Consider the following 12,073-nt stretch of genomic DNA (forward strand, 5'->3'; position numbering starts at 1 on the left):
ATATATCATATAGCAGACGAACACACTGATATTTGAGAAGTGAAATGAAGTTTGTAGTATTTACACAAAGTGTGCAATAATTATTTAAACAAAATTAGGCAGGTGCATAAATTTGGGCACCTTTGTCATTTTATTGATTTGAATACATTTAGCACCAATTATTGGAACACAAAATTGGTTTGTAAGCTCACTGACCCTTGGCCTCCTTACATAGGTGAATCCAATCATGAGAAAGGGTATTTAAGGTGGCCATTTGCAAATGTTTCCCCTCTTTGTATCTCTTCTAACATAGTGGCAACATGGGAGCCTCTAAACAACTCTGAAATGACCTGAAAACAAAGACTGTTCAACATCATGGTTTAGGGAAAGGATACAAAAAGCTATCTCAAAGATTTCCACTGTCAGTTTCCACTGTGAGAAACATAGTGAGGAAATGGAAGACCACAGGCACAGTAGTAGGTAAGGCCCGAAGTGGCAGTCCAAGAAATATCTCAGATAAGCTGAAGCGAAGGATGGTGAGAACAGTCATAGTCAACTCACAGACCTGCTCCAAAGACCTACAACATGATCCTGCTGCAGATAGTGTCTCTGTGCATCATTCAACTGTACAGTGCACTTTACACAAGCAGATGCTGTAATGCAGAGGAAGCCTTTTCTGCACACCACAAACAGAGTCGCTTGAGATATGCTAAAGCACATTTGGACAAGCCAGGTTCATTTTGGAAAAAGGTGCTGACTGATTAAACTGAAATTGGGTTATTTGGACATAACAAGGGGCGGTATACATGGCTGAAAAAGAACACAGCATTCCAAGAAAAATGATTGCTACATACAGTAAAATTTGGAGGTGGTTCCATCATGCTGTGTGGCTGTGTGGCCAGTGCAAGTACTGGGAATCTTGTTAACATTAAGGGTCACATGGATTCCTTTCAATATCAACAGATTCTTGCGAACAATGTTCATGAATCAGTGACAAAGATGAAGTTGAGCCGGGGCTGGATCTTTCAACAAGACAGCAACCCTAAACACTGCTCAAAATCTACTAAGGCATTCATGCAGAGGAACAAGTACAACGTTCTGGAATGGCCATCTCAGTCCCCAGACCTAAATATTATTGAAAATCTGTGGTGTGATTTTAAGCGGGCTGTCTATGCTCGGAAACCAACAAACCTGAGATGTTTTGTAAAGAAGAATGGTCCAAAATACCTTCAACCAGAATCCAGACTCTCACTGGAAGCTATAGGAAGCGTTTAGAGGCTGTTATTTCTGCAAAAGGAGGATCTACTAAATATGTATTTATTTTTTCTGTTGGGGTGCCCAAATTTATGCACCTGCCTAATTTTGTTTAAAGAATTATTGCACACTTTCTGTAAATCCTATAAACTTCATTTCAATTCTCAAATATCACTGTGTTTGTCTGCTATATGATATACACTCAACAAAAATATAAACGCAACACTTTTGGTTTTGCTCCCATTTTGTATGAGAGGAACTCAAAGATCTAAAACTTTTTCCACATACACAATATCACCATTTCCCTCAAATACTGTTCATAAACCAGTCTAAATCTGTGATAGTGAGCACTTCTCCTTTGCTGAGATAATCCATCCCACCTCACAGGTGTGCCATATCAAGATGCTGATTAGACACCATGATTAGTGCACAGGTGTGCCTTAGACTGTCCACAATAAAAGGCCACTCTGAAATGTGCAGTTTTGTTTTATTGGGAGGGGGATACCAGTCAGTATCTGGTGTGACCACCATTTGCCTCATGCAGTGCAACACATCTCCTTCGCATAGAGTTGTCAATTGTGGCCTGTGGAATGTTGGTCCACTCCTCTTCAATGGCTGTGCGAAGTTGCTGGATATTGGCAGGAACTGGTACACGCTGTCGTATACGCCGGTCCAGAGCATCCCAAACATGCTCAATGGGTGACATGTCCGGTGAGTATGCTGGCCATGCAAGAACTGGGACATTTTCAGCTTCCAAGAATTGTGTACAGATCCTTGCAACATGGGACCGTGCATTATCCTGCTGCAACATGAGGTGATGTTCTTGGATGTATGGCACAACAATGAGCCTCAGGATCTCGTCACGGTATCTCTGTGCATTCAAAATGCCATCAATAAAATGCACCTGTGTCCATAACAGACGCCTGCCCATACCATAACCCCACCGCCACCATGGGCCACTCGATCCACAACATTGACATCAGAAAACTGCTCACCCACATGACGCCACACACGCTGTCTGCCATCTGCACTGAACAGTGTGAACCAGGATTCATCCGTGAAGAGAACACCTCTCCAAAGTGCCAAACGCCAGCGAATGTGAGCATTTGCCCACTCAAGTCGGTTACGACGACGAACTGGAGTCAGGTCGAGACCCCGATGAGGACGACGAGCATGCAGATGAGCTTCCCTGAGACGGTTTCTGACAGTTTGTGCAGAAATTCTTTGGTTATGCAAACCGATTGTTTCAGCAGCTGTCCGAGTGGCTGGTCTCAGACGATCTTGGAGGTGAACCAATCCGTCCGCACATCTTTCATTACAAAATCTCCTTTAACAGTGGAATGTCTGGATAATCTGCTGATCCCGACCTCTTCTGAAAGTTCTCTGTTCTCTCACGACGTCCTGGGTCAACAGAGGCTTAAATTTGGAGGTTTTCAGCTCCAAACAGGCTGACGACGGCGCCTCAGAGCGCGGCGCGACGTCCCACTCTGTGGGCAGTCCTTAAAGCGACAGTAACACTCCATAATCTCTCATCAGCCATTAAAATTTTCACCGAAAACCATCTGAATTTCTCGAATGGTGTCCACTTGGATGTGCCTTACAGTGTCAGAAAAAAATTTTGATCAAGCAAAGCGCCAGTCTCTCAGGAAGAAGTCAGACAAAGGAATTCCGACGAGGGGGGTGGACCGCTGCTCACCCAAAGCCTGCCCACAGGCGAATGACACAACTGACAGGCGTGAAAAAACTCACGCATGCGCACGAGGGTTCAAGCTTGTCTGGACATGCTGGATGTGGAGGTCCTGGGCTGGTGTGGTTACACGTGGTCTGCGGTTGTGAGGCTGGTTGGATGTACTGCCAAATTCTCTGAAACGCCTTTGGAGACGGCTTATGGTAGAGAAATGAACATTCAATACACGAGCAACAGCTCTGCTTGACATTCCTGCTGTCAGCATGCCAATTGCACGCTCCCTCAAATCTTGCAACATCTGTGGCATTGTGCTGTGTGATAAAACTGCACCTTTCAGAGTGGCCTTTTACTGTGGGTAGTCTAAGGCACACCTGTGCACTAATCATGGTGTCTAATCAGCATCTTGATATGGCACACCTGTGAGGTGGGATGGATTATCTCAGCAAAGGAGAAGTGCTCACTATCACAGATTTAGACTGGTTTGTGAACAATATTTGAGGGAAATGGTGATATTGTGTATGTGGAAAAAGTTTTAGATCTTTGAGTTCATCTCATACAAAATGGGAGCAAAACCAAAAATGTTGCGTTTATATTTTTGTTGAGTGTATTTAGCTGAAACTGCTGATCCAAACAACCAATGATTTATAAAGGAAAATCATGGAAATCATCAGGGGTGCCCAAACCTTTACATATCTTATAAGGAAAGCTCTCCAGAGGGTCGTCACCACAGCCCAGAAGATCACTGGTTGTCTCTTGCTTTCATTAGAGGAACTGTACACAAGTTGTTGTCTCAGGAAGGCAAGGACTATAATCAGAGACCCCTTCCATCCTGGATACTATTTGTTTGAATTGCTGCCATCAGGCAGACGATACAGGGCACTTAAGGCCAGAACAAACAGACTTAAAAATAGCTTTGTGGGAAAAGCTATTTGTGCACTGAATGCTGCTGGATCTGCCATTTTATGATTGTGATTGAGTGTTTTTAACTAGGTTTTATGTAGAATTTTTTAGGGTTATTTATTTTAATTGTGCTTTTAAGAGATTGTTTTTAATTTCACTGTCATGGACAGTATTTTTTTCTGGTGTCATGTACAATGATAATAATAAATTCTATTTTATTCTATGTTCTTCCATGTTCTCTCCATGATAAGGAGCAAGTTGTTCCCCACTGCTGTTCATTAATTTCTTTCCATTCATCCACTGATGTGACAATATTTGCCTCCCTCTCCCACCTCTTTTTTACATACACCATGTCATCTCCCTTTAAGTCTTCCACTCCTGTATGTCTAGTTTTGCAATTAGTTTTTCCCCGGTTTTGATTCATATGTTGAAGTGAACATCTTAATGACTTCTATCCCCCTCCCCTCCATGGTTCCCCTTATTGTTTGCTCCATTAATGCCTTAATTGCACCTACCTGTACTGATCCTGATTTGTTAGACTATACTGGTCTTTTATTGGTCTTGAAAACATTTAATCTCCTTTGTTAAGAGCTCCCAAAATATTGTAGGTCCCCTGATCCAATTTTTAAAGCTCTTATCTGTTCTATTTTCTAATAAATTCAGAATCATACCCAATCCCTCTTAATAATCTACTTTGTATTCTCAAGTCATTTTTCACAATTAATTCAAACCACATCTTCAGTGATGTATCCAACGACGGATTTGTCCCTTCTCTAATGGGTTTTCTCAAGTTGATGTCCCCAATTATAGCTTGTATATGAACCCCAGCTGTTGGCAATGCTAAATGGTAAATGGACTGCATTTACATAGCGCTTTTCCATCTGCATCAGACGCTCAAAACGCTTTACAAATAATGCCCCGATGTGCGGGTGGCACCATAGAATCAATCAATCAATCAATCAACATTTATTTATAAAGCGCTTTACAGCACCGACTGGTGTCCAAAGTGCTTAACATTAAAAACACAAATTCACAAAAATAAAACACATATAGAATAAAATTTTAAAACAACACGTCACCTCCCCACTAGGTGTTAAAACCCATCTTAAATAAATAAGTCTTTAACATATATTTAAAAAGTGCTAGGTCAGGAATAGTACATAACTCAAGAGGTGGCTCATTCCACAGTCTGGGACCGGCTACCGTGAAAGCATGATCACCCCAGCGTTTATATCTTGACCTCGGAACATCTAAGTAAAGCTGGCCAGACGCCCTTAATGTCCTACTGTAGGTGTGCAAAGTTAAAATTTCAGACAAGTAGGGAGGTGCAAGGCCATAAATAGCTTTAAAAACAAACATTAAAATTTTAAAATCAATTCTAAAACAAACTGGAAGCCAGTGGAGTGAGTACAGGATGGGCGTAATATGCTCACCTCTAAAAGTGTTTGTTAAAAGACGAGCAGCAGCATTCTGCACCAATTGGAGACGTGCAAGAGACGACTGATTAATGCCCGAATAAAGTGCATTACAATAATCAAGTCTGGAACTGATGAAAGCATGAATGGCCGTCTCAAGATCACACCTCCTGAGGAAGTGCTTTATTTTAGCCAAAAGGTGAAGTTGGAAAAAACTAGCTTTGACAACAGAGTTTATCTGCTGATCGAACCTCAAACAGCTGTCAAATATCACTCCCAAATTCTTGACAGCTGGTTTTACATAGTTAGCCAAAGCACCAAAATTTGGTGTTACCACATTTGGTATGCCAGAACGCTCAAACACCATGATGTCCGTTTTACCATCATTCAGGTAAAGGAAGTTTTGGGACAGCCACTGCTTTACAATTACAATTAAATAATGATGACAAAGCATCACTCCCATTAGTCGTCACAGGCAGATAGATTTGCAGATCATCCACATAACAATGAAAGGACAGATTGTGCTGGGTTATAACTGACCCCAATGGCAGAATGTACAAAGAAAATAGAATAGGCCCAAGGACAGAACCCTGCGGCACTCCACAGCACAGAGGAGCAGTTGATGAGGAGAGGTCACCAATCATGACAGAAAAGCTCCTTTCAGCCAAATATGAGCTAAACCACTTAAGTGCATTACCCTGAATGCCAATAAAATGTTCTAACCGGGAAGCAAGTACTGTGTGATCCACAATATCAAAGGCTGCTGTGAGGTCCAACAGAACCAGCACAGCAGGATTCCCTGCATCCACCAACAAAGTGATGTCATTATGAACTTTTAAAAGTGCTGACTCAGTGCTGTGTCGCGATCTAAACCCGGATTGGAATTTTTCAAGGATGTAACTGTCTTCTAAAAATTATTGTAACTGTAAAAAGACAACCTTTTCTAAAACCTTAGAAAGAAATGGCAGATGAGCCACAGGTCTAAAATTGGATAAAACTGACGAGTCCAGGTGAGGTTTTTTTTAAGAAGAGGTCGAACCACAGTGTGTTTGAAAGCAGCTGGCGCTCACTACACCCCGGGAGCAACTACGGGATTAAGGACCTTGCCCAAGGGCCCTTAGTGATTTTCCAGTCAGGCTGGGATTTGAACTGAGGATCTTCCGGTCTCAAGCCCAACGCCTTAACCACTAGACCATCACCTCCCCAAATGGCCTCAATTTCTTTCCATCTTGCTGAGTAGGAAGGATTGTATACATTTAACAGTGTTTTTAGTTGCTTGATAATAGCTCTTTGGGCAGGGAAGTGATAGCCCTCCTTTGTTTTAGGTAACTGCAGCGTTCTGTACCTGATCCTGGATCTCTGCCTCTGCCACATATATCTAGAGATCATGTTGTCCCATTCCCTGAATTCTTTTTCTGTTGCTTCCACTGGTAGACTCTGGAACAGGTACAGAAGCCTCATATTGTCATACAATTATAGACTTTTGATTTCAGTGTACCCGTGATTATGCAGAACTGGTCAGGATGGGGTTCACCGAGGCCAGGTACACATAATCACAGCTACACCGAAATCAAAATAACTGCTTTATTATATAGTAAACAAGAAAATTGGGAGTTTGTCAAACATACTAAAACTGAAAAATCAATCTCAAGTTTCAACTGTTTATTATTACTGTCATACTGCACCAACTGACATCCCATCGATCGATGGAGATGCCTGTTAAGTCCATGACAAAGAGTCATTAGGCTTGTTTTCTTATAAAGTTCGCCATTCGCCTGTCTAGCTTCTGCGTAAAATCAACCAAGTACTCCGTCAAGCATCCGTCTGTCATAAGTTTCAAAGTTGGGCGCATGTCCCTTTTCAGTGACGTACTTGCGAAACAGGTTGGCTGCTGACTGTGTATTTCTGTGGGTGTTCTTTGCATCTTTTTCATGTAAAATTCATTTTAAGTCAGCGTCGCTAACAGACAAAACCTGTCTCTCGTGTGCGATCAGACTGTTCCGAATGCTGTTTTGATGCCATGAGAATATTTCGAATGCAGTCAGGAGGCAGTTAGAGGCCACCTCGACTGCTGTTCGATATTTTTCCACCTCAAATGCACCTCGAAAGTAGAGAGTATGTGCTCTACATTCGGGCTGGTCGCACAACTGTGCCCAGCTGTTTGGAGTGCACTCAGAATGCTGTCGCAGGTTTTCGAATGCACCTCGACTTTGCACAAATGCAGGAGGAATTTTCATTTGGATGGCATTCAGGCTCATTTGGCCTCTAGTGTGACAGCGTGTAAGTGGCTCTGAGTGGAGAACGAGCAACTACAGAGCAACCTCTCTGGTGGATTGGAACAGAGAAGCACTTTGCTCAAAGAAATAAAACTTTTTATGGAACACTCTGCACCTTATATTAAAACAGTCTGACTTGAGTTCTTTAAAGGCAGACTGAAAACACAATTCTTTGTTTTATCAAACATTCTATGCTTGTCTAAAAATTCTACAGCTTTCTGAATCTGTACAGTGTTTTGCATTCAAAATGAAATTTGAATGACTAGGATCTGATTTGGGATTGAGGTGGTGTGTGAAGCTCAGAGACCTGCTGTGGCTCACAGCTGGAGCTGATCTGGGATTTGGATGAAAGAATCATGTGAGGCAGCACAGTGGTGAACTGAAAGCAGAAAGGTTGAGGTCACCTGATGACACGTCAATGCGCATGTTCTTCCTCTGCGTTACGTTCATGTAGACGACAATCTTGCCTTCCATCAGTCCCACTTCCACCCAGCCATCGGCCAGCGCCGTGAACATCAGCAACCCGTGTGGGTTCCACGTACGAAAAAACAAACTGACTGAAAGTGTGTCGCTGTCACTCTGTCCGGGCAGTTGCAGGAAGGACGTGGAGTTGAAGAAGACCGGGAAGGAGCTGGACTCCGAACACGAAAACGTCAGGTTGCGCTACAGAAAACAATACAGACGGAGAGGGAACTAAAGGGTGCGAACAAAGACACATTACTGTTCACACAGGGAACACCTCAAAAGTGCTTTACATCAATGCACAAACACATTTACGCAAAAATCAACACAACTCTGCAAGCTTTGAGATAAAATAATCGTTCTGCGTGTCAGAAGTGATATCTATGCCGGACGCTCTGTGAAGGCATTTTGCACCATATTAACTGCGGCACCTGGAGCAAAGCCACGTGCATTAAAAGTGTGTTGATTTGTGATCATTTGCACACATGCTGAAGATTTTCAGAAGGTGTAACTGTTGTATTTGTAGGAGAGAGAAAGTAATCTGTGAGTTAAAATTTACTGATAATGTGTGACTTTTTTCTATTATCTACAAATTGTTCTGTTACAGGTGCTCAGGTGTTCACAGCAAACAATATTATCATAATTACTGAAGAGACAGACAAAGAGAATGCAAGAACAACTCCACAACAACTAGCAGTTAGTTTCATTACCATATTTTTTGGAGTACTGTGTAAGACGTATAAGTCGCACCTATCAAAAAATGTTTCCTGGAGTGGAAAACAACCATATATGTCACACCAGAGTGTAAATCATACCTTTTTTCTGTATTATCAACTTTTTCTGATTGGCATCTATTCTTTTACTATTAGAGTTGATTTTGTTTTGTGCTTTGAATACTGGGGAAGTCCTACCGAAATAGTTATTCTAAGTCTTATTTTTAAAAATGTGGTATTATTAATTTATGGCATATAAGTTGCACAAGAGTCAGAACCTCCACAACTAGTGAAAAAAAAATATCTTGATCTTGATTAAAGTATTTAGTGTCATACACTTTTAATTTACTTGTCTGCATTTTGTAAATATAAGAAAATAGTAAATACTATTTATGAATTTTCTGTTATCACTGAAAAGAATGAAGACATTTTTGTTTGTTTTGTTAGAAATTTGTCTTTTTTAAACAGCATTTGAAATAGAATTGAGGAATCAATAAGAAACAGAATCAATAAGCAGAATGTGAAGAAAAAAATCATTTCAGAATTTCAAACTCTGGATGAAAATTAGTTTGTTTAAGGCTCTTATTTTATACCCATTTCAACAAGCAATGACCACTTACTCATATTTTCCGGGGTATAAGTTGTGTATTTTTATTTATCTTTTTTACTAGTTTGGGAAGTCCTGTAACGTATACTCCAGTGCGACTTATATACTGAAAAATCACACTTTTGTTATTATTATCAAATATAACCGGGATGAAAATTACATTTTCATATGGGTTCAGTCGAGGCTCTGGTTAACAAGGGTGGCCACCAGTGCCATTGCCAAACAGGGTGCCGGCAGAAATTGGGCTACTGCTGGGTGAAGAAGAAGAAGAGGCAGAGAACGTGTCCAGAGACAGAGGGTGAGGACAAATGTTAGAAGGGTGGAATGGGGGATTTTCAAGTTTCGATAGAGCGCCTACGTGCATGCGTGATGATGTCACAACTCTGTCCGGTTAGGGAGACGCGGTTTCGTTCAACAAGAACTGTCAAGAAACTTTCTCATCGCTGTCTGGAGTTGTGTGGAGATAGGAATAGCCTTTTGAATGCTTGAATAATGATGTCAGTTGCACAAAGAAATCAAATAATAGTGAAAACATGTTCATTGCGCCCAGAATGTTGGTATTTTGGTCGTTGAACTTTCCTAGCAACGAATGTAAAGCCCTGGTCAAACAGCACTAACGAAGGACACCGAAGTCAAAAAGAAACAAGAAATGTCAACTTAAGTTGACTTCTGGAGACACTGTTTAACCGGTGTCCAGCTTCGATCAGTCAGCCGCTCCAGTGAGGCGTCATAAGAAGCTGTTGTTTCTAATGACGCCAAACACATGAACGAGTTGGCTCGCCAACCGGAAGTTGCAGTTTCAAGGTGGCAGCGCGACTTGAAAAAATTTCCATTGAGAGTTGGGACTTTGAATGATGTTGGCAGTATGGCAGGTAAAGGAAAGAAGTGGCTGACATGATGAAGAGGAGAAAGGTAGACACTGTGTGTGCAAGAGACCAAGTAGAAGGGAAGTAAAATGCATCCGGAAAGTATTCACAGCACTTCACTTTTCCACGTTTTATGTTACAGCCTTATTTCGAAAGGGAGTCAATTCATTTTTCTACCTCAAAATTCTAGTCACAGCACCCCATAATAACAATTTGAAAAAATGTGTTTTTTAATGTTTTTCAAATTTATTAAAAAAACAAAAAAACAAAACAAAACTAAGAAATCACATATACGTAAGTATTCATAACCTTTGCTCAATACTTTGTTGATGCACCTTTGGCAGCAATTACAGCATCAAGTCTTCTTGAATATGATACCACAAGCTTGCTGCACCTATCTTTGGGCAGTTTTGCCCATTCCTCTTCACAGCACCTCTCAAGCTCCATCAGGTTGGATGGGGAGCATCAGTGAACAGCCATTTTCAGATCTTTCCAGAGATGTTCAATCGGATTCAGGTCTGAGCACTGGCTGGCCCACTCAAAGACATTCACAGAGTTGTTCTGAAGCCACTCCTTTGATATCTTGACTGTGTGCTTAGGATCTTGTCCCGCTGAAAGATGAGCCATCGTCCCAGTCTGAGGTCAAGCACACTCTGGAGCAGGTTTTCATCCAGGATGTCTCTGTACATTGTTGCATTCATCTTGCCCTCAACCCTGACTAGTCTCCCAGTTCCTGCTGCTGAAAAACATACCCACAGCATGATGCTTCCACCACCATGCTTCACTGTTGGGATGGTGCCTGGTTTCCTCTAAACATGATGCCTGACATTCATGCCAAAGAGTTCAATCTTTGTCTCATCAGACCAGAAAATTTTGTTTCTCATGGTCTAAGAGTCCTTCAGGTGCATTTTGGCAAACTCTGGGTGGCCTGCCATGTGCTTTTTACTAAGGAGTGGCTTCTGTCTGGCTACTCTACCATACAGGCCTGACTGGTGGATTGCTGCAGAGATGGTTGTCCTTTTCGTCTCTCTCCACAGAAGAATGCTGTTGCTCTGACAGAGTGACCATCGGGTTCTTGGTCACATCCCTGACTAAGGCCCTTCTCCCCTGGTCGCTCAGTTTAGACATGCAGCCAGCTCTAGGAAGAGTCCTAGTGGATCTGAACATCTTCCATTTACCGATGATGGAGGCCACTCTGTGCATTGGGACCTTCCCCAGATTTTTGGTTTGAGACAATCATGTCTCGGAGGTCTACAGACAATTCCTTTGACTTCATGCTTGGTTTGTGCTCTGACATGCAATCAACTGTGGGACCTTATATGTAGACAGGTGTGTGTCTTTTCAAATTATCTCCAATCAGGTGGACTCCAATGTAGAAACTTCTCAAGAATGATCAGTGGAAACAGGATGCACCTGAGCTCAATTTTCAGCTTCATGGCAAAGGCTGTGAATACTTACGTGTGTGTGAGTTCTTAGTTGTTGCTGTTTTTTTTAAATAAATTTACAAAAATCAAAGAAAAAAAACTTTTTTCACATTGTTAGTATGGGGTATTGTGTGTAGAATTCTGACAAAAAAGTTAATTTCATCCATTTTGGAATAAGGCTATAATATAAAATGTAGAAAAAGTGAAGCGCTGTAAATACTTTCTGGACGCACTGTAAGGCCAGGAGCATCAGAGGTGGGTTCAAGTTATATATATCATGGTGTGAATGGAAAGAGAAATGGTGTTGGGCTCATTATAAGGATGAGTATGTCAAGAGTGTGTTGAGGTTAAGCGAGTGTCTGACAGGGTGATGAGTGTGATGGCAAAGGAGAGTGTAGTTGTAGGATGACTTTAGAAGTGAAAAAGAGGAAGACAGTGAGGTCAACATAGGATCCAATGGTGGAAGCTGAAGGAGGAAGACTGCTATGTG

At 41.7% G+C, this 12,073-nt stretch overlaps 1 protein-coding gene across 1 annotated transcript in view; it reads right to left on the reverse strand.

The window, feature by feature from the left end:
* cntnap2b (contactin associated protein 2b) overlaps positions 1-12,073 on the reverse strand; it is a 197,734-nt gene that overhangs the window by 135,377 nt on the left and 50,284 nt on the right. Inside the window, exon 8 of the mRNA XM_034182355.1 lies at positions 7,916-8,174. Coding sequence (XP_034038246.1) covers positions 7,916-8,174 — 259 coding nt within the window. The remainder of the gene's footprint in view (positions 1-7,915; positions 8,175-12,073) is intronic.

This window comes from Thalassophryne amazonica, chromosome 12, assembly GCF_902500255.1.
Source record: "Thalassophryne amazonica chromosome 12, fThaAma1.1, whole genome shotgun sequence".
NCBI classification, from domain to species: Eukaryota; Metazoa; Chordata; class Actinopteri; order Batrachoidiformes; family Batrachoididae; genus Thalassophryne; species Thalassophryne amazonica.